This window comes from Martes martes, assembly GCF_963455335.1.
Source record: "Martes martes genome assembly, chromosome: 4".
Classification (NCBI taxonomy): domain Eukaryota; kingdom Metazoa; phylum Chordata; class Mammalia; order Carnivora; family Mustelidae; genus Martes; species Martes martes.
The window spans coordinates 146,517,476-146,542,385 of NC_137891.1; the positions used below are offsets into that span (position 1 = coordinate 146,517,476).

The 24,910-nt window shown below is 38.3% G+C and overlaps 1 protein-coding gene across 2 annotated transcripts in view; it reads right to left on the reverse strand.

Moving 5' to 3' along the window:
* PRKAA2 (protein kinase AMP-activated catalytic subunit alpha 2) overlaps positions 1–24,141 on the reverse strand; it is a 73,713-nt gene extending 49,572 nt beyond the window's left edge. The window contains exons 1-2 of one of the 2 annotated variants that reach the window (XM_080800488.1): positions 23,927–24,106; positions 5,166–5,326 (exon numbers count right to left, since the gene is read on the reverse strand). In XM_080800488.1, the coding sequence (XP_080656614.1) occupies positions 5,166–5,175 (10 nt within the window). In that variant the 5' untranslated portion in view covers positions 5,176–5,326; positions 23,927–24,106. Of the gene's footprint in view, positions 1–5,165; positions 5,327–23,926 lie in introns of both variants that reach the window. The other variant, XM_080800487.1, reaches the window with a different exon arrangement.
* Between the last annotated feature and the right edge of the window lie 769 nt (positions 24,142–24,910).

Sequence of the window (24,910 nt, forward strand, 5' to 3'; positions counted from 1 at the left end):
CCCAATCCTTGCCAACTACTGATCTGTTTTCTGTTACTGTAGTTTTTTTCTGAATATTCTATAAACGAAACCATACAGTATGTAGCCTTTCAAGTCTGGCTTCTTATGCGTTAATGCTTCTGAGATTCGTCCACTTTTGTGGATTTTTTCTTTTCGTATACATCAATTTATTCTATTTTATTGCTGAATAATGTTCCCTTGTATGTGTATCTTACGATTTATTTATCCATTCACCAGTTGATGGACATATGGGTAATTTCCAGTTTTCGGAGATTATGAAAAAGTCTGCTATTTGTGTCTGTGGTGAGAGTGGGTAGGTGAGGCCAGTGTGTCTTCACTTCTTTTGGGTAGATTTCTATTTCTATCCACTATTGGATTGCTGGGTTGTGTGGTAAGTTTATATTTAAATATAAATATAAATATAATAAATTTATAAATATAAAATATATATTAATTATATAAATATGTATCATATATTTAAATGTAGAATATATAAATATAATATGAATATATTTATATTTAAATAAACTTATAAACAGGTTTATATTTAAACTTTCCCTGCTTTGTACTCTCACCAGTGGTATATGAGAGTTCTAGTTCAGGGATGCCTGGGTGTTCCAGTTAGTTAACATACAGTGTAATATTAGTTTCAGGTGCACAATATAGTGATTCAACACTTCCACACACCACCCAATGCCCTTCAGAGCAAGTGCCCTCCTTAATCTCCATCCCCCCACTGCTTCCCCTAAAGTAACCATCAGTTTGTTCTCTGTAGTTAAGAGTTTGTTTCTTGGTTTGCCTTTCTGGTTTTTTTTTCCCTTTGCTTGTTTGTTTTGTTTCTTAAATTCCACATAATTGTGAAATCATATACTGAGTGTTCCTTTTTCGCAGGCTGTGCAACACTAACATTTACTTGATTCTCAGTTCATCTCTCAGTGGCAGATAGGAGGGGCTGGAGGTCAGATCCCCTGTAGTCTTCACCCACTGCAAGGGACAAAGCTACTACCAATAAGCAGCAAGCCTGGAAAATGCAGCACAGAGAGGTTAAGAATTGTCCCACAATTGTTCAGCTATGAAATGGTAAGGCCAGAATTTCAACCCAGCAGCATGTACTGACCAACACTCAAACAAAAGAAGCTCACCCATTTGTCAGGATTACCATTCAATAGACTCCTGCATTAAGTCACAGGTTGGACTAGAACAAGTCTAATTCCCCTTCTAGCTCTAAGATTTTTCTAATTATGTCCCTAAGGGTCATTCCACACTGAAGGATTTAAGTCTTTTATGCCACTCTACTCTCCTGATGATGTTAGTTGCCATTTCCTGGATGTTTTCCAGCTCTACATTTTTCTGGATGCACAACATGCAGGACTTCATATAACTGTGTTATGTAGTTGTAAATACATGACTGTTTCGTAGAAAGATGAAATAAACTTTTCAAGTTTCTAGTCTTATCCACAATAAAGTCTAGCATTTTTTACAAGCACAGACCCTACGATTTTATCAAGTATAACGGGAAACACTCTCTTCCTATACATTATTCCATACTAATTCATAGTAACTACTTCCCCATTCAATTTTAATATATCATATAAGATTATTACTATATCCAGTAAAACAAAGAAAAGGAACAATTACAAAATAAAAGTATTATTTTAGGCCTGAATTATGATCTTTTTCTCTGCTAGGCTCAAACAAAAGCAAAGGGTTGTCAAATGTCCTTCTGCTGTAAAGTCATGTACATATTATATAATAATTTGAACTATGTCACCAAAGACAAAGCTTCAGTCCACAAAAAATTTATTTAATTTTATATACTTCACAGGCCCGATAGCTTCATATGATATTTCCTATGCCTATACAAGGTCCCTGACCTATGTACAAAATGTGTAAGGTTTTTTTGACCCTTGAAAAGTATCACCTCATTGGAACATAACAAGTGTAGTGCTATGCTCCCACAAAATTATTAGCCTAAACAAATAAAATCAAGTCTATCACCATATTACTCAGTATAGCTAAAGAAGTTTCCTAAAATTTTCAGGGTTCATTTGGGATGACCTGACTTAAAATTTAGGCTACAAAAATACACTAAATCCCTGAGGAGGGTCTCTAAGTGAAAGCACATGACCAAGTACAAAAGAGATGGGCATCATTCTTCAACATGACTACAGGATTTTTTTCTTAAAGATTTCATTCATTTATTTGACAGAGAGAGACAGACAGGCGGAAAGAGAACACAAGCAGGGGGAGCGATAGATGGAGAGGGAGAAACAGGCTCTCCACTGAGCAGGGTCCCTGATGCAGGGCTTGATCCTAGGACCCCAGGATCATGACCTGTGCCAAAGGCCAATGCTTAACCACTGAGCTATCCAGGTGTCACATGACTACAACTTCTAACTGCAAACCAGATCTTTCTCAAAAGCATGTACAAACTTCAGATAGCAAGCTCCTGTGTGATTTTTAGTGGGGATTATTTGAGGATAGCTAATGGTTCTTTCCCACTAATCTGAGGACAACTAACAGCTGTATGTCTATATATATCCACACATGCTAAACATTTTTACATACATTACTTCATTTTAACCTTATAACAACCCCATGAGGAAATTTTACAGAAAACTGAGGCTTACAGACATTAAAAATGACTAGTGATGAACAAAATCAGTATTTAAGAAGCGTATGGGTAGCTCAGTTGGTTATGCGGCTGTCTTCGGTTCAGATCATGATCTCGGGGTCCTGGGACTGAGCCCCTGTAAAAGCTCTCTGCTCAGCTGGGCGCCTGCTTCTCCCTCTTCCTCTGCCCTTCCCCCTGCCACCTGTGCTCTCTCTCTCTGTGTCTCAAATAAATAAGATCTTTTTAAAAAATCCATATTTAAATCCAAGTCTGTCTGATTCTAAAACCTAGGTTCATAATGATTATATATTGATTACAGAGTACATTGCATCCCATGATTACCCAACAGATTTCACTCATGTCTAAAATAATACTACTGTGTTAAAAGTACTATAGAATCTAAACACTATATATAATAATGACTTGGGGTTGGGTGCAGTGGGATTCAGAATTCCAAGTTGAGATGCTAGGGACATAGCTCTTCTAGTTAGAGTGGGATTTTTCAGTGCCTTAGCTATAAGATTCCTTTCATGGCCAACAATCTTAGGGTGAGACCTTGAAACTGACCCTAGGTTTAAGAAGCAAGGGAGAAAATTTGGGGATACATTATGAAATATTCAATAGCAAGAAAGATTAATCTTCTGTACACCAGGTGCAGATAAGGCAAGATGACTGAAATAAAAAGCAAAGGGAAGATTCAAGAACTTTTTATAATGGTGATGGACAGAAGTTCTGAGATAGGTCAAATTATGGTACCACACAAAATGAAGCTTCCACTGATACTACTACTAAGCTAGAACCTATCCTAGTATGTTCTGTGCACATAGTTGGAAAACTAGAACAAGGAGGTGATTTGAATGACTAATAGTGGAGGCTTCATTTAGTTTCATAGATATGAATAGTATTTATGTTATACAGAGTTAGGCACCTGTGTACCTTTCCAGTATCATCTTTCACCATTCCTTCAACTTAAATGGTATACTTCAGTCATTTAGAACCATTTTGAATTCCCCATCAGGGCTGTGCTTTCTCTAATTTCCAAGGCTAACAATATATCTAGATCATGATAAGCATTCAGTAAATTTAAGTAGAATTTTGTTGAGTATAGTAAATGAATTCAGTTAAACATGTGAACCATTTGTGTCCCGGATCATCAATCTCCAATGTCTCACTTATCCAAGTTTCATTTGTCTTTTGAAGTTTACCTCAAGTACCATTCCAGTTAGCATTCCTGAAACACCACCCCCCATTCCCCCATCATTCCAACAATCAACTGCCTGGATTAAATGACCCTCCAATGCACAACTGCACTCCTCTCCATGATAGCACTTAACATCAAGGGCTATAATTACCTATCTAGTTGTTGCTATTGATCTCCCTCTTTAAACCAATCAGCTCCTTCAGAGCAGGGTCTGTGTCTCATTTTTCTTTGTATTGCAGCATCTGGCACAGTGCCTAACACACAATTGACGTTCAGTAACTATTTTCTGTATGGATGGAATGCATGACTGACATTAATGGTTGTTTAAACATATAATTTAGGTTTCATATACTACTTGTATTGCAGCTTTAGAATTTGAGAGGGGATTTCAAATTGGGTGTGCGAATCTCTCATATATGAGAAAAACCAAGAAATATCTGTCAGAGAAAAAGTATAAAAGTATCATCTACACATTCTAAGTCCCAAGGAATCCCTTGTGGTACTACATTCCAGGAGCTCCTAAATGTGGAAAAGTATTAACAGAAGAAATCACCATCAGCACCAGGACTGCAATTTATTTAAAGTCTAGGCATTTCAGAAGAAATCAAATGTCTTCCAGGAAAATAAATTTGGTAAAGAGGAGACGTAGCTAGTTAATAAACACATAAAAAGGTGCTCAATATGTTTAGTCACCAAGGAACTGTAAATTAAAACCACAATATAATACAATATCACAATATGCCTACTCAGCAACAATTAAAAAAACAAACAATACCAAGCCCTGGTGAATATACAGAGTAATGAACTTCTCTATTGCTGGTGGGAATACAAATTATTGCAAACACATGGGAAAAGTGTAAATTGGTGCAGAACATGCAGTAACTACTAAAACTAAACATGTATACTCTGGCTCAGTGATTCACTCCTAAATTTCTGCTGTGTATATACAGCAGAAATGTATACAGAGTTCTCAAGTGCTTTGAGATCTTTATGAAAAGCTCTCTATTGTCCTGGTCATGGACTTATGCTTTCAGTACCAAAGATCCAAGAAATGGAAGGAAAAGTATAGGTTGCTGAGGAAAGGAACCAGAGGAGTCTCCAAAAGCAAGGCAAAAGGAGCAGACAAGTTTGGGGCTCAGGAAGTAAAGGAATTTGGAGAAAAGTGGCTATGATATCAATAGGAAGAAAGGTATTTCTCAAAGGCATATGATAATAATAATGAGTGGTTATAGCACACTGGGCACTTCATATATACGTGTGTGTCTACAAGCACTTTGTATACATTTTCTTATTTAAACACTACAAGGACTTGTGGGGAAAACTCAGGATCACAGAACTTAAGAAACTTACCCAAATTCATATAAGAAATTAATGCTAGAGCTGTGATTCAAGTATCTTGTTATCTCCAAAGCTATTCTCGGGGGGCAGAGTTTGTTTGTTTCTTTCTCATTTTTCAAGAGTCCTAAAGAGTTCTGTTGCCACTGGCAAAATGACTGGAAACACCACGTGGACTAAAAAATAAAACAATACAACAAAATCCTTTTCTCAAAAACATACCATGTATTCCAAATAAAACTTGATTTTTTAAACCAAAAATTATACTTCAGAAAAAAAGAGATTCTTCTCTCAAACTCAAGGTCTCATAAACCTTTCATATTTAGAAAGGTTATTTCTAAATTATTTTGAACAAATACCTATGTAAAAAAGACACATTTGCCTAAACATGTATCAATCATTAGCTGGAAAAAAAATCACTTGACCAAATTAGTAAACAACATAAAAGATATTTATCAAGGATATGATAATATGACAATTATTCCTGAACAGTGATTTCATACTTAAAAATGTAGAATATCATCTTAAATAAAATAAGCCTTATAAAGATCAAAGTTTTTAAAAAGCAGTATACTATGTGTTTACAACATTGTGAAATTCATTAAGTGTAACTCTGTAAGACAAATGAAAAAACCCAAAGCTCTAATGTTATGTCAGTGGATACCTGTTACAGCATCGTTCACAGATTCAAAATAACTTAAATAAAAACGAATAGATACTCTAGAAAACTATGGTTGATGATTCAAAAAGTGGCCATTGTGGGTGCCTGGGTAGCTCAGTCTGTTAAGCATCTGCCTTCAGCTCCGGTCATGATGCCAGGATTCTGGGATCAAGTCCCGCATCCCGCTTCTTGTTCAGCAGGGACCCTGCTTCTCCCTCTGCCGGCCACTCCCCATGCTTGTGCTCCCTCTCTCTGACAATTCAATAAATAAGGTCTTTAAAAAAAAAAAAATAGCCTTAGTAATGAGAAAAATCTGAAAAGTAGGAAAAAACAGTATTTCTAAAATATGTATAGGCTATGATTTTGAACATGTATGCTTACCCATACAGCAATATACTATGAATAGGAAAAAAAGACATGTATAGGAATGTGTAAAGCGTAGGCTCAGTCGTTAAGTGTCTGCCTTCAGCTCAGGTCATGATCCCAGGGTTCTAAGATTGAGCCCCACACTGGGCTTCCTGCTCCACAGGAAGACTGTTCTCCCTCTCCCACACCCCCTGTTTGTGTTCCCTCTTTCGCTGTATCTCTCTCTGTCAAAAATAAATAAATAAAATCTTAACCAAAAAAATGTGTAAAGCAGCAATATTCATAAGCAAAATGTAAGAATTACCCACAGGCCTATCAGTATCAGAATGGATAAAAAGGGGCACCTGAGTAGCCTCAGTGGGTTAAAAGCATGTGACTCTTGACCTCAGCTCAGGTCATGATCTCAGGGTTGTGAGTTCAAGCCCCCTGACCCCCCCCCCCCCCGCAGTGGGCTCCACACTGGGCGTGGTGCCTAATTTAAAACAAAAAAAAATAATGGATAAATAATGGTATAGCCTTAATGTAATAATATACAGCAATGAGAATTAACAAATTACAACTAAATGCTGCAATGTGCAACAGACATAAGTTGAAGTGAAAGAAGCCAGTCACAAATAGTCTTTCTACAAAATTTTTGTTTTTTTTTTTTTAATATTTTATTTATTTAGTTGTCAGAGAGAGAAAGCGATCACAAGCAAGGGGGAGCAGCAGGCAGGAGAAGCAGGCTCCCTGCTGAACAGGGAGCCCCACGTGGGACTTGATCCCGGAGCTCCAGGATCACGACCCAAGCGGAAGGCAGACACTTAACTGACTGAGCCACCCAGGTGGCCCTCTACAAACTTCAGGTGAAACTAATCGGATAGTAGTTACCCCTGGTGGGGGTGGAAGATGGAAAGAGTAACTAAAATGGGGCTCAAATAGGGGGTTTGTAGGATGCTGGTCATTTTGTGTGTCTTTAGTGGTTTTATGTGTTTGTTTAGTTTGTGAATATTCACTAAGAATATAGGTTTAAAAAAATCACTTACAATGCATGCATCTCTTTGTATATGTGGTACAGCTTAATAAAAAGGTTAAGAAAGAATGTTTGGATAACATTCTATCCATACTTAGGCTCTGACAAGTCCGAGAGGCATTGTATGTGTCAGCAAGCAGGGCCCTGACAGGCAGCAGCCATCCTTATTCAATTGTATCAAGAGCTTTCACTCTGGAGTCAGGAGAGTCATCTGAGGCACATATGTTCTGACCTCTACCATCTCCAGACTTCTGCCAAAATAACACAAGGCTCCTTTCTTCTTCACCCATGGTGAAACAAAACACAGACTCATTGCTTTTCTCCAAATTTCCTTTCCCTGAAAGCCCTTTAAAGTTCTCTAAAGGATAGTTCTGAACAGGAAGCAAAAAGACTTTTTTCCTTTTTATCCACCACTGATTAAACAAGTTCTGTTAAGTGCTTTATTTTTTTATTTTTTTTATTTTTTTAATTTTTTTATTTTAATAAACATATAATGTATTTTTATCCCCAGGGGTACAGGTCTGTGAATCGTCTGGTTTACACATTTCACAGCACTCATCATAGCCCATACCCTCCCCAATGTCCATTTCCCCACCACCCTCTCCTGTCCCCCTTCCCCCCCGCAACCCTCAGTCTGTTTCTTGAGATTGAGTCTTTTATGGTTTGTCTCCCTCCCAATCCCATCTTTTCATTTTTTCTTTTCCTACCTCCCCCCAAACCCCCCCACCTTGCATCTCCCCTTCCTCATATCAAAGAGATCATATGATAGTTATATTTCTCCGATTGACTTATTTTGCTAAGCATGATACCCTCTAGTTCCATCCACGTCATCGCAAATGGCAAGATTTCATGTCTTTTGATGGCTGCATAGTATTCCATTGTGTATATATACCACATCTTCTTTATCCATTCATCTGTTGATGGACATCTAGGCGCTTTCCACAGTTTGGCTATTGTGGACATTGCTGCTATAAACATTCGGGTGCACGTGCCCCTTCGGAGCACCACGTTTGTATCTTTAGGATATATACCCAGGAGTGCAATTGCTGGGTCGTAGGGTAGCTCTATTTTCAGTTTTTTGAGGAACCTCCACACTGTTTTCCAGAGTGGTTGCACCAGCTTGCATTCCCACCAACAGTGTAGGAGGGTTCCCCTCTCTCCGCATCCTCGCCAGCATCTGTCATTTCTTGACTTGTTAATTTTAGCCATTCTGACTGGTGTGAGGTGGTATCTCATTGTGGTTTTGATTTGTATTTCCCTGATGCCGAGTGATGTGGAGCATTTTTTCATGTGTCTGTTGGCCATCTGGATGTCTTCCTTGCAGAAATGTCTGTTCATGTCCTCTGCCCATTTCTTGACTGGATTATTTGTTCTTTGGGTATTGAGTTTGATAAGCTCTTTATAGATTTTGGATACGAGCCCTTTATCTGATATGTCATTTGCAAATATCTTCTCCCATTCTGTCAGTTGTCTTTTGGTTTTGTTAACTGTTTCCTTTGCTGTGCAAAAGCTTTTGATCTTGATGAAATCCCAATAGTTCATTTTTGCCCTTGCTTCTGTTGCCTTTGGCGATGTTCCTAGGAAGAAGTTGCTGCAGTTGAGGTCAAAGAGGTTGCTGCCTGCATTGTCCTCAAAGATTTTGATAGATTCCTTTCGCACACTGAGGTCCTTCATCCACTTTGAGTCTATTTTCGTGTGTGGTGTAAGGAAATAGTCCAATTTCATTTTTCTGCATGTGGCTGTCCAATTTTCCCAGCACCATTTGTTGAAGAGGCTGTCTTTTTTCCATTGGATATTCTTTCCTGCTTTGTCGAAGATTAGTTGACCATAGAGTTGAGGGTCTATTTCTGGGCTCTCTATTCTGTTCCATTGGTCTATATGTCTGTTTTTGTGCCAGTACCATACTGTCTTGATGATGACAGCTTTGTAATAGAGCTTGAAGTCTGGAACTGTTAAGTGCTTTATATGTGTCTTATTTAATTCCCAGAACTCTATAATGCAAATATTATTACACCCAGTTTACGATGAAGAAATTAGGAATTAGACAACAGTGAGTGGCAAGATGCTATACCTGCCTGCAGTGCCCAAGCTCAAAATTCACATTCTTTTACCTCCCAACCACCAGCCTCTCTTGATTATAACATAACAAGAGTGTTTACTCCATGTTAATCCTTTTAACTCCAGCACCTGAGTTGAGAAATTAGGGCACTGAAGGAATGAAGCCTAGTCGTGATAGGCTAAGGAAGGAGGGACAAAGGATGAGAAAAATCAAGTAAGGAAAACTGCTGTGTTCTGACAAAATGCAGGCCGGGGTAAGGCTGTACCCTTCGCTGTGGATCAGACAGGCTAAAGGTATTCATCAAGAGCTTCCAAATGTCAAGAAAATCAAACATGGACTAAACAGTCCCATAATACAGTATGTAACATTCACTCATATTTTTATTAAGAGAACAAACTCATATACTTGAAGATCTTTTTCTCCTAGTTGTTTTTACCCTCTGAGCATCCATTTGTTCATTCATTCACTTGACAAATATTTTCTGAGTACCTAATGTGTACTAGGGATTCCTCCAAATGCTGAGAAAACAGGTATAAATGGAACTTATATTCAGGTGGAGAATATAAACAAACATAATGGTAATATAATGGAGAACAATGAAAATAAAGTACCCTATGAGTGACAGGCTGGAAGTGGTAAAAGACCTGCTCATTTAAATAGATCAGGAAAGCCTGAAGGTGTGAATTTTTGGCAAAGGCTGTTCAGCTAACTTCTTTGAGAACTGATTATGTGATATGTTGTATTCAGCTTCATTTTTAAAACTTATGTTTATACTGGCTTTACACTGTAAAAGTGTTCAAGTATTTCTTAATAGAGCTTATATAAAAAATAAGGTAAAACTGTGGAATGACTTAGCATTCCAAAACAAAATGAGAACCAAACTACTTTTTTTTTTATCCCTAGGGCCTTTAGATTTTCATTTCAGTGGTTACCCTAGAGATTACAACAAGCATCTCTGGCTTACCAGAAATCTAGTATAAATTAGTATCTTTACCATTTCCTAGACAATCAATGACTTCAGAACACTTTGGCTCTGTTTCATCTCCCACTTTTTCTGTTGTATTTTACTCCTATATATATTTATATCACACAAAACATTATTATTTTGTATTGTCAGCATCTACTTAGTTACCCACGTATTTGCCCCTCGTGATGTTCTTCATCTCCTCCTGCTTCCATCTGGGGAAGCATGGTTTTCGTTCTGTCTGAAAGAATGCCTTTTGGTGCTCCCTTTACTGTGGGTCTGCAGGTGACAAGTTCTCTCAAATTATGCTAATCTTAAATGTATTTTGCCTTTAATTTTGAAGGATATTTTTGTTGGGTACAAAATTATAGGCTGGTCGTTCACTTCTTTCACCTCCCTGAAGATACCATTCCACTGTTTCCTTGCTTTGTTGAAAAAATTGGCTTATTCCTTTGAAGATAGTATCTCCTGGCTACTTTTAAGATTCTCTCTTAAGGGGTGCCTGGGTGGCTCAGTGGGTTAAGCCTCTGCCTTCGGCTCAGGTGATGATCACAGGGTCCTAGGATCGAGCCCCACATCGGGCTCTCTGGTTGGCAGAGAGCCTGCCTCTCTGCCTACTTGTGATCTTTCTGTCAAATAAATAAATAAAATCTTAAAAAAAATAAAAAAATTATCTCAACATCATCTCTCATTTCTGCATAGACAGATTCAGTCCACTCCAGTATAAAAACGCCTCAAGCAAAGGGAACCAGTTTTTAGCAGTTTTCCAATGATGTACCTAAGAATTATTTTCCTCTATTTTTTCTGCTTAGGCTTCACAGAGTTCTCAATCTGTGGCTTGACACGCTTATCAGTTTTGGAAAACTTTCTGCCATTATCTCTTCAAATACTGCTTCTTCCCCATTCCCTCTCTCCTCCCTCTGGAACTGCATAGTGTCCAAATCTGTATGATCATCAGTGGTCTTGGGTTCAAAATAACATTCGTGATCACGGGGCACAATAGGTAGTGATCTAACACCAGTTTTACTTAGTTTTTTAGAAAGATTTGGGACTAGAAACACAGCATATTAGTATGGCAGAATCAAACTCATCTTTATCAGTTCTTAAAACATCTAATCCCTGCTTCCAGACCCCACATCACACACACAGAGTAGGTTGTGGGAGATGACACTCACATGAATGGATACCATCTATTCCAGCATTTGTATGTCTCAAACAGTAAGCACATCAAATAACTGCCCATTCATGAAGCTTCTAAGCTTCCCACAAGGGGGTGCATTGAGTTAGAAGAGACATCATAAAGGGAAGCTGGAATATCTTTTTCCGTACAAGTTTTATAATGGTGGAATAATGAAGTAGTAATACAGTTCCTTGGAGTATTACATGTCCCTTAAGAGACCTCTCAGTCCAGCTGTAATTTAATAATCACAGGTTATTTTCAAAATAAATATTGGTATTATGGTAACAGAACTGAGAAACCACATTTATCTTGGAAACTATATCAAAAGCAGGTAAACCTGATGTCATCTTTCCATGGGGAAAAAGATCCTAAGCCTACAAGGAACTGTTAACCTACAGGTTCCAATAATACATGTTAGACTTTTCACTGTTTTTCTATAGGTCTCTTATACTTCCTATTGTTTTGTCTCCCTATGTTTCAGTCTGGATATTTCTTCTGACCTATCTTCTAGTTCACCAACTCTCTCTTCCACAGAATCTAATCTGCTGTTAAAGCATCCATGGAGTCCTAACTCAATTATTATATGTTCCAGTCACAAAATTCCTTTATTTATTTATTTTTAGAGATTCCAGATCTCTGCTAAAACTCTCCATCTTCAACATAGTAATCCAGTTAAAGTGCATGTCTGGTAACTTTAACATCTGATTCACCCATGAGTTTATTCCTATTATCTTAGTATCTCCTGGAATGTTAACATTGTACATGAAAAAGCTTTAAAAGCTCCAGCTGGTATGATTTTCCTCCAAAGAATAAAAATAGGAGGCATATCATCTTAATGTGTGTAATTAAGCTGATTCTAAAAAGAATTTCAGTCCTCAGAGGGCTGCAACCAGAAACCCAACTGTTTACCAGTGGCTCACATCCTTAATAAGTTGTGAACTCCAACAGCTTTCTCTCCAAGACTCAACTTCTGCTTATCTCCTCTGCCTTTCAGCAACTGCTGTTTGGCTTCTTATGTGTACCATAATTACAAATTAGCAAATGGCTCAAACAGAGAAGCCAAACAAAAAGCAGACCTGCTCCAGCACATTCTTCTTCTCACTGGGAAGATACTGACCACCCAAGTCCTGGCTGACTTCAAACAGATTTTTACATTCTCCAGGTTTTATAATTTTTTTAAATTGTTCTTGACTACAAGGTTGATTTAATACAAGTCTGGAGTCATAGCAGGTGTGGAAATTAATCACATCAGAAAAACTATTTTTGTAATATTAGAATATTAAAGTTTAAAAAGACTTTATAAATTATTTATGCCAACCTTCCATTCAAAACTGGAATTTTGTGGGGAACCAGGGTATCTCAGTCAGTTAGGCATTTACCTTCAGCTCAGATCATAATCTCCAGGTCCTGGGATCAAACCCCACATCAGGCTCCCTGCTCAGTAGAAAGTCTTCTTATCCCTCTGCCCCTGTCCTCCCCACCCAGTCATGTTCAAGTGCATGCACTCTCTCTCCCTCAAATAAATAAAATTTTTTTAAAAACTGAAATTCAAAAAATATATAAATAAAGTTTGAAATTTTGTAATAAGAATCTTGATAACCATCTAGAATCTAAGTAAATATGTCAACGACAGAAATCTTACGTCTTTCTTTTTTTAAAATTTTATTTATTTATTTGAGAGAGAGAGATTGTGAGAATGGAGAGGTCAGAGGGAGAGAAGACTCCCCACCGAGCAGGAAGCCCAATGTGGGACTCCATCCCGAGACTCCAGGATCATGACCTGAGCCAAAGGCAGTTGCTTAACCAACTGAGCCACCCAGGCGCCTCTCTTTTTTTTTTTAAGATTTTATTTATTTGAGAGACAGAGAGAGAGAAAGAGAGAGAGCGGAGAGGGAGGATACAGAGGAAGAGGGAGAAGCAGACTCCCTGCTGAGCATAAAGACCAATGTGAGACTCAATCCCAGGACCCTGGGATCATGACCTGAGCCGAAGGCAGACACTAAACAACTGAGCCACCCAGGTGCCCCAGTAGTACCATTCTTAAACAAGTTCCTTGACAGAAACATCCTCATTATTCTGGATAACTTGCCTCCCTAAAATATTTACCCAATAGTCACAGTTGTATCCTTCAAAACATCACTGAATATGGTGATTCCTTTTTCTAGATGATAGTACTTTAGCTATTTTAAAACTGCTATCACTTAAAAATACATGCTCTAATAGTACCAAAAAAAATGTTTGCTTTACACTATCTCATATGGCATTCTTTTGGGCCTCACCTTATTGGTCATTCTCTCAGTGAAATATAATTGGCCAAGTTTTTCAAATTGTAGCATCAAGAAATGAACTCGATATTCAAACTGTAGCTTAATCCAACGTACAGCAAGAACTATGATCCCTCTAAAACTACCAATTAATATACATCTATTTCCACTCCAATAAAAATTTTTACATTTAAAGCATTTAAAACATATACTTCCTAAGCTTGTGGTAAGTTACAACTCCAGCATCTCAGGAACTACTATCAACTGTTCTACTTTTATGTGCCTTTTTTTTGTTTTTAACTTAAGTGCTAGATTTGACACCTGTCCCTATTAAATTTCACCTTCTTGGGTTTCGCCTAGCAATCCAAGAGTCAATATAAATTTAAATTCTGCTTCTGTAATTTGTCTATTAATTACCTCATCTAGCTTTGTACCATCCCCAATAAGAAATATTACTATCATTATTAAAGTCAATGTCCAAGATTTCCCTTTAGGATGACACCTACTTTCCTTGGGAATAGTTATTCAGCAGCAATAAGCCACATAGAGTACATTTCTTCATCTTATCCACAAAGCTACTGTAAGACATAAAGTCCAATTCTTGCTGAAATCAAGTTTACAGCATACAGTATACCTGTTATGTCATCTAACTGTGAATTAGTAAAGCACTAAGGACAGCCTGGTATAAATCTGAGTAAAAGGTAGATTTATCATATATTTGGCTTCAAATTCAAATGTGAGACAAGACTGAGTTAGGTAAATTCTCAATCATTACCTCCCACATTGTTTTAAATTAGTAAATCATCTATAGTAGTATCACTGCCACATTTTTAACTCCGGTAAAAATATTTTGCTTTAAATCCAACATGACTAAACACAGTAAATGTTAATTAACTAAGTCTGGAAGAAGTGAATTATGGAATAATTTATAGTGCCAAGTCATACTCAAACACATTTAAAAAGAAAATGAAGTTAACTAATATTTATGGTATGTATCAAGCAAAGCAAGAATTTGGAAAAAAATTATGGTATATTTAAAATTTTTAATTCCAGATTTTCAATTATGACAGCTAGATAATTACCTTGTAACTAATTTGTAATTTAGGAATTGAGTGATGTTAAATGAGAGCACATGACTCATGTTTTTAATATTACATAAAATTATAGGAATAATATGAAGAAAAAACTCTAAAAAAAGCATTTTCATAAGTTAATACATTGGCATTCACAATGAGACATGTTTATTGCACGATTTGATAATTTCTTTAACCATATAAAAGGTTGTTTAAAAACAAATCTAAGGGCAGAATTAAAAGGATTATTACCACTCTAAAAACAAAGCCACCACTTAAAGAAATATGGTGAAATTTATCAGAGGCAAGGCAAACATGGTTAAACATAAGACAGCACTTAAGCAAGAATACTGTTCCCTTGAAGGGGTGAAAACGTTTCTATTATTAGCAGAGATAAGAGCTGCCTGAAATTCTTTCCTTAATACACTATACTAAAAATAAATGGTTCACTACATTTCAAAATAAACACACTGCTTTATATATGCAGTTCAGTCATTTAATAAAATCCATAAAATCAACCTGATTCAAGGTGCTCTTATATTTGTGTCTAAGACGTACCAGGTAGATTTGCTCTATTTATAACATATTCAATATTTAAGGAGTCTTGTGCCACCCACTTACTCATTACCTCTTAGAGGATTTGAGATTAGATCTTCTGCCAGATCAAATTAAATTATCACCTTGACTTAAAAAAATTAACTACTTTCTCTACAAAATACGTTTCCTACATCAAGGAAACTATAGGAATCTTGGAAGAATAAATGGGGCAGTGTCACTATTACAAATACTACCAATACTTTAAGGAAAACTGACATGGATGACAAGATAAGTGAATATTTTAGCATATTTTTACCAAAACCGAAACCAAACAACAACAACAAAGACAACAACAAAAACAAAACCACCTAGATAAAGCAGCGCTGTGCCAGCACTGGAAATGGATCAAAATCCAAAAAACTAAGGTAATTGAGATATATGATCAAACTTCAAAAATCCTAACTTACGTAGATATATTAAGAGAAGTTTATTAGAAAGACATTTTTAGCTCAAAGTACATTTTCTCTAGTTAAAAAAAAAAAATGAACTGTATAACTGTGGTTCTGCTTTAAGTAGACAGGGTGCTGAAAATGACCGATAAATAAAAACTGCCAGCTGCTGCTCACATTCTCTTCCTTCTAACTTTTGCCTCTTCCTTTCAGGAGATCTGTGATTGCTAGCACAGGATCTGGAATAGAAATTACATGTTCACACACATGCACTGGGAGCAGTGTATGGGAGAGGGTGACAGTGAGCAGCATCTAGAGACTGAGAGTTTTCTGACCATATAAGGATGAAATATAAAAGGAGACCTGAGAAAAACAAAAAGCAGAAGATAGTAAACTCTTCCTCCCCCTCATTAAATAAATTTTGGTCTCAGAACCAGATCACAGGTTATTCTCAGAATTCAGCTAATTGTGAGTTTAAGTACATAGTAAGTACATAATTACATAAGATTACATAAGAGTTAAGTACTTATGAGTATCTTTTCACCTACATTTTTTCATGTTCTTCTAACAACAATGTAAGAGAACATGTGTTATTATTTTCTTTTTTACAGATCAAGTCTTTGGTTTAAGGCCACACAGCTGGTTTACAACGCAGCAAACGTTCCACATCACATCCACATCTTCCAAATTCAATGTTCTTTGTACTATATACCATGTTGTCTCTGTGGACTTACCCTGAACCTATCCCCCATTTATAGCATTGTTTCTTATGGGAAAGTATCTTTTCAGAGTCAGTGAATTGATTACACAAAATGAACAAAATCCATTCAGAAATTAAGGACCAAATTACCTACGTTGAAATCATATTAATGATATTTAAGTCAGCAAAAAAAAAAAGGCTTTATTAAGAGCCTTTTGATTTGTGATTAGATCTTCTATAAGTCAAATTAAATTATCAGCTTGACTTAAATTAACTACTTTCTCTACAAAATACTTTCCCTGTCAACAAGGAAACTACAGGAATCTCAGAAGAATAAATGGGGCAGTGTCACCATTACAAATACTACCAAATATTTTAAGGAAAAATAACATGGATGACAAGATAAGTGAATATTCACCTAATTTTTGAGAGAATCACTGAACTGATTTTGATTCAACACTAACCTTCTAATACTTGAGAAGAAATATAACTTTATTATTTGGAACTACTGTTTAACACTCATTTAGAATTTGCATAATTTTAAAAGTAAAATCAATTCAGCTAATAACAAATGAATATTCATTAGTATTTCCCTTTCACTCTTATTTTATTCATTTTTAAGATGGGGGGATTACATGACTTATCCAAAAAGGACTAGTGGATTTTAATAAAAAACTAATAAGTATTACATAACAAAAATAAGTTAGCCATTTAGAACTTTCTTCAATGCACACATCCAAAACACAATGGCAGATTATTACAGCTCTGTCTCAATGTCTCTATCAGAACTGAAGGCATTTCTAAACACAGCAAACATGTGTTAACATTTAACACACGGTACAGAACTGACTCACAAGAGCCACGTACCTAGTCATCTCCACAACACTGCCACTCACCTGTATGGCAATTTATCTTTCTTAAAGCCATTTTATGTACCTCGACTAATTTAATCCTCATAAATTCTAGAAGGTAGGTAGACCAAGCATTGTTTTGCCATTTTACAAAGGAGGAAACAGAGGCTTAGAAAAACTTAATAAGTTTTCCCAAAGCCATATAACTCATAGTTGATTGGTCTTAAAATCCAGGGCTAATGCCTTCCTACACCAAATATTCCTTCTTGAACATCAAATTGTTTTTGTAAATTCTCTTTACTCTAGTTACTAGAGGTTACTGGTAATCTTTAGTCAGGGTTACTTTCATAACAAGAAAAAAAAAAGAATTACCTGGTATTTTGAAGAAGTTTGGGTTAAAATTGTCAGAATTCAGCACATTCAACCACATAAGAAAATAAACTGAGGCATAAGAGTAAAAGTTAGGAATATGAAAATATAAATTTTAATCACACATGTTTAGGACAGATTTTCCAAGGGGGAAAAAAAAACTTTTATTCTATCTCAATGTGGACTAAAAAGAAGACCTTTAAATCATTTTTTCAATTATTGATAAATATCTACAGACATGTAAAATTACATTCTTATAGATTTGAAACTCAAGATAATATACTACACATTCATAACTTTACATTGCTTATAGCACAGATTCTGAAGTCAGAAAATCCTGGTTATGATTGCCAATTCTGCCACTTAATTAGTACTCTGACCTTGGATGAGTCACTTAAGGTATAGGATTCTCAATTTCTTCATTTGCAAAAATACCAAACTCATAGTTACTCTGGGGAATACATAAAATCAAGTGCATTACATAGTATTTAAAATACAAAAACTGAGTCAAGTTGTAGCTTCTATCATTAAAGTGTTACAAATGTGTTTCCCTTTTCTTTTGTTCTCCATTACATCTACATTTCAGCTCTGATCTTCAGTAACTAAAATTTCCATTAATCTAGAAGGAAAAATTGGGGCACCTGGGTGGCTCAGTGGGTTAAAGCCTCTGTCTTCAGCTCAGGTCATGATCACAGGGTCCTGGGGTTGAGCCCCGCATCGGGTCTCTGCTTGGCAGGGAGCTTGCTTCCCTTCCTCTCTCTCTGCCTACTTGTGATCTCTGTCTGTCAAATAAATAAATAAAATCTTTAAAAAAAAAAATCTAAAGGAAAAATTAAAAATATCCATTTGGGGGAATTAAATCTTTTTTAAAATCAGTTTAATGATAAAGGACCTAATATATTATCTGTTCTAGTGCTCTCTTTCAGGAAAAAGAAAACAAGGCCCAGGGAGGTTAAATGTCTGTTCAGGACTGTGACACTACATGGAATCAAAAAAGAATCATAACAAGGGCCCAATATGCCACATTCAGGTCCCACCACCAATATACAACATTCAGATCCACCAACTGACCAGATATTTGTCCAAAATTCAATTTATCATTTAGAACTTGGTATTTACATTTCAAAGAAGGTAAGACAGCTTGTTTTTTTTTAAATGTAATAAAAATTCCATCTGTTTATCTTTCCTACTATATCTCAAAAATAAGTGAGGAATTAGTAAAATAAATACTTAATTTCTTGAAAGCCAATTCTGTGGGTCATTCAAATAACTCTGAAAAACAGAGAAGGTAATTCCTTGATGAGACTTTACTGGCTAGAAAGAGGCTAGTGTGATTGCAAAGTATCTCTTGGTGTACAATTCTGATGAAGAATAAATATTTCATAAAGCAAATCTATCAGTACTCACCTTGAAAAAGCAGGTTTCTTTTTAAATAAGTAATTAGCATTATATTACGTATATTTTTCTTGAACCAGTCTTTTCATAACACAAAGAACAAATCTATCCTTCCAGCATTTCTATCACCTTTACTATTTAGGTAAGAACTGAACAAGTCTAATTACAAGAGCTCGTAAATAGCAGTTCTACCCTGACCTGAAAAGAGTATGAACTTTAAAAAAAAAAAAAAAAAAAAAAGAGTATGAACTAAATCAATGTGGAGAAAAAATTTAAGTAAAGAAAAAGCATTACTTTTAAATCCTAGCAGCCCCCATAATTTGTTTTGAAAGCACTCCTCTGGAAATCTAACAACAGAACAATGAAGAAAATCAGTTTAGAACATTTAAAATAAGCCTTCCACTATTTAACACCAAATAGAGGATTTCTACATACTTTTTATGTATGATTTCTACATACTTTTTAAAAATAACTGGAGGGGCACCTGGGTGGCTCGGTTGGTTAAGTGGCTGTCTTTGGTCATGAAAGGCATGACCCTTCTGGGTCCTGGGATCAAGTCCTGGTATCTGACTCCTTGCTCAGTGGGGAGCCTGCTTCACCTTCTCCCTCTGCTACTGTCCCCGGCTCGTTGTCTCTCTCTTTCTCTCTCTCTCTCTCCCTCTGTGTCAAATAAATAAATAAAATCTTTAAAAAGAATAAAAATTACTTGAAACGAGTGCAATCAAATGAAAATTACGCCACTCTGAATTTTCACTTATTGTACCTAACTTCAATCTATAAACTGGTACATCTACAAGGGAAGTTAAATTTTTCAAAATCTACAATTAGCCTAACAGTTAAGAGAAAAGGCAAAAAAAAAAAACAAAAAAACAAAAAAAAAAACCAACCCTATTCATTCCTCCATCTCCATGTTTTTACAGCCATACAAAACTAAATTACCTATGGGATGCCTGGGTGGCTCAATTGGTTAAGTGTCTGCCTTCAGCTCAGGTCACGATCCCAGGGTCCTGGGATAGAGTCCTGCATCAGGCTCCTTGCTGAACAGGGAGTTTGCTTCTCCGTCTGCAGCTCCCCCTTGCTTGTGCATTCTTGTGCGCTGACAAATAAATGAAATCTTGAATATATATATATATATATGTATGTGTATATATGTGTGTGTATATATATATACACACACACATACACACACACACACACACACACAACTAAATCACCTATTACATTTTTTAGTAAAAACTAACTTTACAAAGTCTAAATCTATGTAATAATTAAAAGTGCAAGTGTTTTCAACACATACATTTCAACACATACTGTGCTGGGACAACTGGATAGTCATTCAAAAAGCTGATCTTAGAACCTCATCTTATACCATACTCAAAAATCAACTCAAAATGGGTCATATACTAAATGTAAGGGCTGAAACAATAAAAATGAGAAGACTTTTAGAAGACAACTTAAGAGAAAATCCTTGAAACCTAAAACAAAGATTTCTGGGCTGTAACACCAAAAGCAAGGTCCATAAAAAGAAAAAAAAATCAATAAATTGGACCTTATGAAAATTCAAAACTTTTATACTTCAAAAGACACCATTAAGAAAATGAAAAGTCAGATTAGGAGAAAATATTTACAAATTTCATCTAATAAGGGACTCGAATCCAGAATTTACAAAGAATTTTTATAATTCAGCTGAGATAAGCAAAAGATAGAAACAGACATCTCACCCAATAAGATATATGAATGGCTAATAAGTACCTGAAGATGTTCAATATCATTACTCATTAAGGAAATGCAAATTAAAGCCACAATGGGATATAATTTTATACCCATTAGAATGCCTTTAAAACAGACTACAAAAAATGTTGGTGAGGATGTGGAGAAAGGAGAACCCTCATTCACTGTTGGCAGAATTGTAAAACGGTAGGACCACTCTTGAAAAGAGTTTGCAGTTTCTCAGAAAGCTAAACAGGAAACTAATATATGACCCAGCAATTCTTCTCCTAGGTGCCTAACCAAGATACATAAAAACATGTGCCCAAAGACTTGCATGCAATTACTAGTGGTAGCATTATTTGTAACAGCCCATAAGTGAAAACAACTGGTAAAGGTATAGACACAGGTGGCATATCCACACAATGGAATATCATTCAGCAATAAAAAGGAATGAACTCTTGACACATGCAATCTCATCCATAAACCTAAAAACACTGTTAAAGGAAATATGAAAGACTCCATATTGAATGATTCCATTTATCAGAAGTGTCCAGAGAAAACAAGTTTATACACACAGAAAACAGATTAAGGGTTTCCTGAAGCTGGTGGTAGGAACAAAGATGAACTTTAAATGAGCATAAAGGATCTTTACTGTGGCAATAAAACTGTTTCAAAATTGATGTTCATTCCATCTATGGTGATGGTTGCATCGTTTAGTAAAGTTACAAAAAAAAATCACTGAATTGTACATTTGGAATGGGTGAATAATATGTAAAATACACCTCAATAAAGGTGTACTTTTATTTTTAAAAATACATGTTCTTTTATTTCTTGTCCCCTGAAGAATTAAATAACTGAAATGTAGCAACTTCCATCATTTTTATTGAACAACGGTACTAATTCTAATTCTGGTAGGAAATTACAGCATAAATTAGAGGGGCTCTAACATAGTGTTAAAAACACCCTTCTGATTGGTTGCTCGCTAGACTGGGTCCTCCAGGAAAAAGATTTCTCATAAACCAATGTGCCTTCCATTGGTTTATATTTTAAGAAGCCAATGCCTGGAAGCAGCACAAGAATATATACAAAAGAAATTTACATAGGCCTTTGACAATGGGCCAATTGATCTGATGGGTGTTTTAGTCTACATACAGAGTACAGTAAAAGAATTCAAAAAGACAAACATTTTAACACCGTTTGAAAGGATATAGGCAAAATTATGTAATTTTGAGAGTGTACATACCCAGATGGCAAAGGCACAGTTTGCTTGTTACTGTATAATATGGTAACACAGTAGTCCTCAGTAACAATATTTAATGACAGGTAACCTTCCAGGCATTAACCTAATGCCTGGATCTTCCTATATTCGTTCTGAACAGATTCTCTTAGCTATCCACTCAATTTATGAAGTCTTTTATAAACACCCCAGGACTTTATCACCCACATAGGACTTCAAAGATTTTAATAAACTTTTCAGGTCTTTTTTTAAGTTTTTATTTTCATTTTTTTAAGATTTTATTTATTTGACAGAAAGAGACACTGTGAGAGAGGGAACACAAGCAGGGGGAGTGGGAGAAGGAGAAGCCGGCTTTCCGCTGAGCAGGGACATGTGCAAGGCTCAATCCCAGGACCCTGGGATCATGACCGGAGCCAAAGGCAGACACTTAATGGCTGAGCCATCCAGGCGCCCCAACTTTTCAGGTCTTTACACAAATACCACCTTGTCTGTGAGACTTTGCCTGACCACTTTATTGAAAATTGTTAACCTCACAAAACTCATTCTCCCTTCCCCCATTCATTTTTCTCAGTAGCACTAAACATATCTTACTGATTATTTTTTGTGTTCTCCTACTGGAATATACGCTCCACAGAAGGAGAGATTTTAATGTGGTTTATGTTACTTACTGTATACCCACTGCCTAAAACAGTATCTAGCACAATGTAGGTGCTCAATAAGGGTTTTCCAAATAAAAGAGCGTCAGATATGTGGAAGTAAATAGAAGCTGATCTCTGCCATATAAATGAACGAATCCCTTCTACCTATTCAACATGCAAGGCTTGAAGCTAAAATACGAGTTTTACAAGGAAATAGAAGCCTGAGAGTAAAATCTCCAGAATGCCTACCTAACATCTTTACAGCAAAAAGAAAAAGAAAAAAAGCTAACGTTTGACTTATGATTCTGAATTTACAACAATCAAACGTAAAATATTAATAAGCTGGCTCTAGTTCAGAAGACAGGGCAGATTAATTAAATCCCATGTGACTCATAAACAGCCCAAAGGGGAAAGTTCAATACTTAACTAGCAACAAGTTAAAAAAAAAATTTTTTTTTTTTTTTAAAGAAGCCTGTTTTTCTACACCCAAAATGGGATCCCATCACCGAGACCTCAGCAAAGTATGTCTTAGCAGTTCTGGCCGCCTCAGTCCCGAGGGCTCCCAGGTCCAACCCCAAGGAACCTCTCCCCATCCCAGAAGCCTTCCTAGGCTTCCTTCCACAGGCCAAGCCCCCTTCAGACCCACAGCTCTATTAAGCCCTGAGCCCATACAGAGGCCTTCCTGCGTCCACGCCCCCACCTCCAGGCCCCCGGAACCTGCCCCAAAGCGTCGGCCCCAGCAACCCCGCCGAGTCCTGGAGCAAGAACGAGTCGGGCGGCAGAGCCGTCCCCGGCCTGGCCAGAACTGGAAGACATTTTACACTTCATCCTGGTTCTGCCAATTTCTGCGTGACCTTGGGTACGTTCCCAAACCTCTAGGGGTCCGCGTTTTCTCACCGTCAAGGTGAGGACAACACCTGCACTGAGTGGCTGTGAGGATTAAATGAGATCCCACGCGAAGCACCCAGCAGGGCACCTGGCGCGCTGGAAACTCAATCACCAGCGGCGGGTATTACCCCGGCGCTGCCCCCACCGTCTCAGCTGGAAGGCACCCTGCCCAACAGCCGGACCTCCGGTTTCACGCACCCGGGCTCTGAGGTCCGCGAGCGCCCCACAGACCCCGGGACTCCCGTCGTCCCCGCCGCCGCCGCCGCCCTTCCCCGGCCCGCCGCCCTCGCGGGGCTCCCGGGCCCGCTCCACCTGCCGCCAGGCCCGCGCCCGCCCGCGGCCCTGGGAGCCGGGCTCCCGCCGCTCGGCCCGGCCTCCTGCGAGCGGACAGCCCCGCTCGGCGGCCTCGGGCGCGTACTCAACTCTTCACTTTGCCGAAGGTGCCGACGCCCAGCGTGTCGCCCAGCACGTAGTGTCCGATCTTCACGCGCCCGTCGTGCTTCTGCTTCTCAGCCATGTTCGGCGCGCGCAGCCTCGCTCCGCCGCGGGCTCCTCAGTGCGAGTGCAGCAGCCGCCGCCACCGCCGCCGCCGCCGCCGCGGGCTCTTCAGTGCGGCCGCCGCCTACCCACAGTGCAGCGGGCCCGCGGGGGGGTCGGGCGGGGGAGGCTCGAGACGCCGAGGGGTGCGAGGCGGGCGCGCAGCGCGGGCGGCGGCGTGGGGGCGTCCGGGCGCGAACGGCGGCCGCGGCGGCTGTGGGCCGGGCAGGGCGGCGGAGGGAACCGGGAGGGCCGGGGGCCGCCAGGTGTGCGGGGGAGGGGCGGCAAAGGGACCGCCCCTCCACCTGCGGGGTCGCCGAGCGCGGGGTGGGCTTCGGGGCCCGCTGTGAGAAACGGAGCCGAGCGAACGTGGGCGCCGAGAGGGCCGGAATCTCGGCGTGCGGCGAGGTGGGAGTGGAATTTGAAGAGAAACGGGCCTGCCGCGTGAGGAGAGAGGGACGTAAAGACTAAAATGTGGGTGTAAGGGAAAATCAGGGGGAGGCGGCGGTGGGGAAGGGCCTGGAACGGAGGTCAGTCTGGGAAGCGCGGCGAGGAAGTTTCTTGAGTCACGGGCGGGGTATTTCTGCTGCAGGTCGTGGCACATGGAGGACACAATCCTGTGCTCTCCTCCGTTCTCCTCCACGTAGAATTCTCGGTTCTCCCGTCCTGTGAATGCAAGAGCCCCCGCCCCCCCAGCTCTCCATTCTAATTTGCGCTAAGTTCTGCAATAAAGTACAGTCACGAAATTTGCTCAATTGTAATTTAGCACATGCTTGTGTAAAGTGTAGAAATAGCTTGTCATAGAGCTGCGCGAGAGGGAGGTAGTGAAAGAAACGAGGGAAACAATGTAGTGAGCAAAGCAAATATACA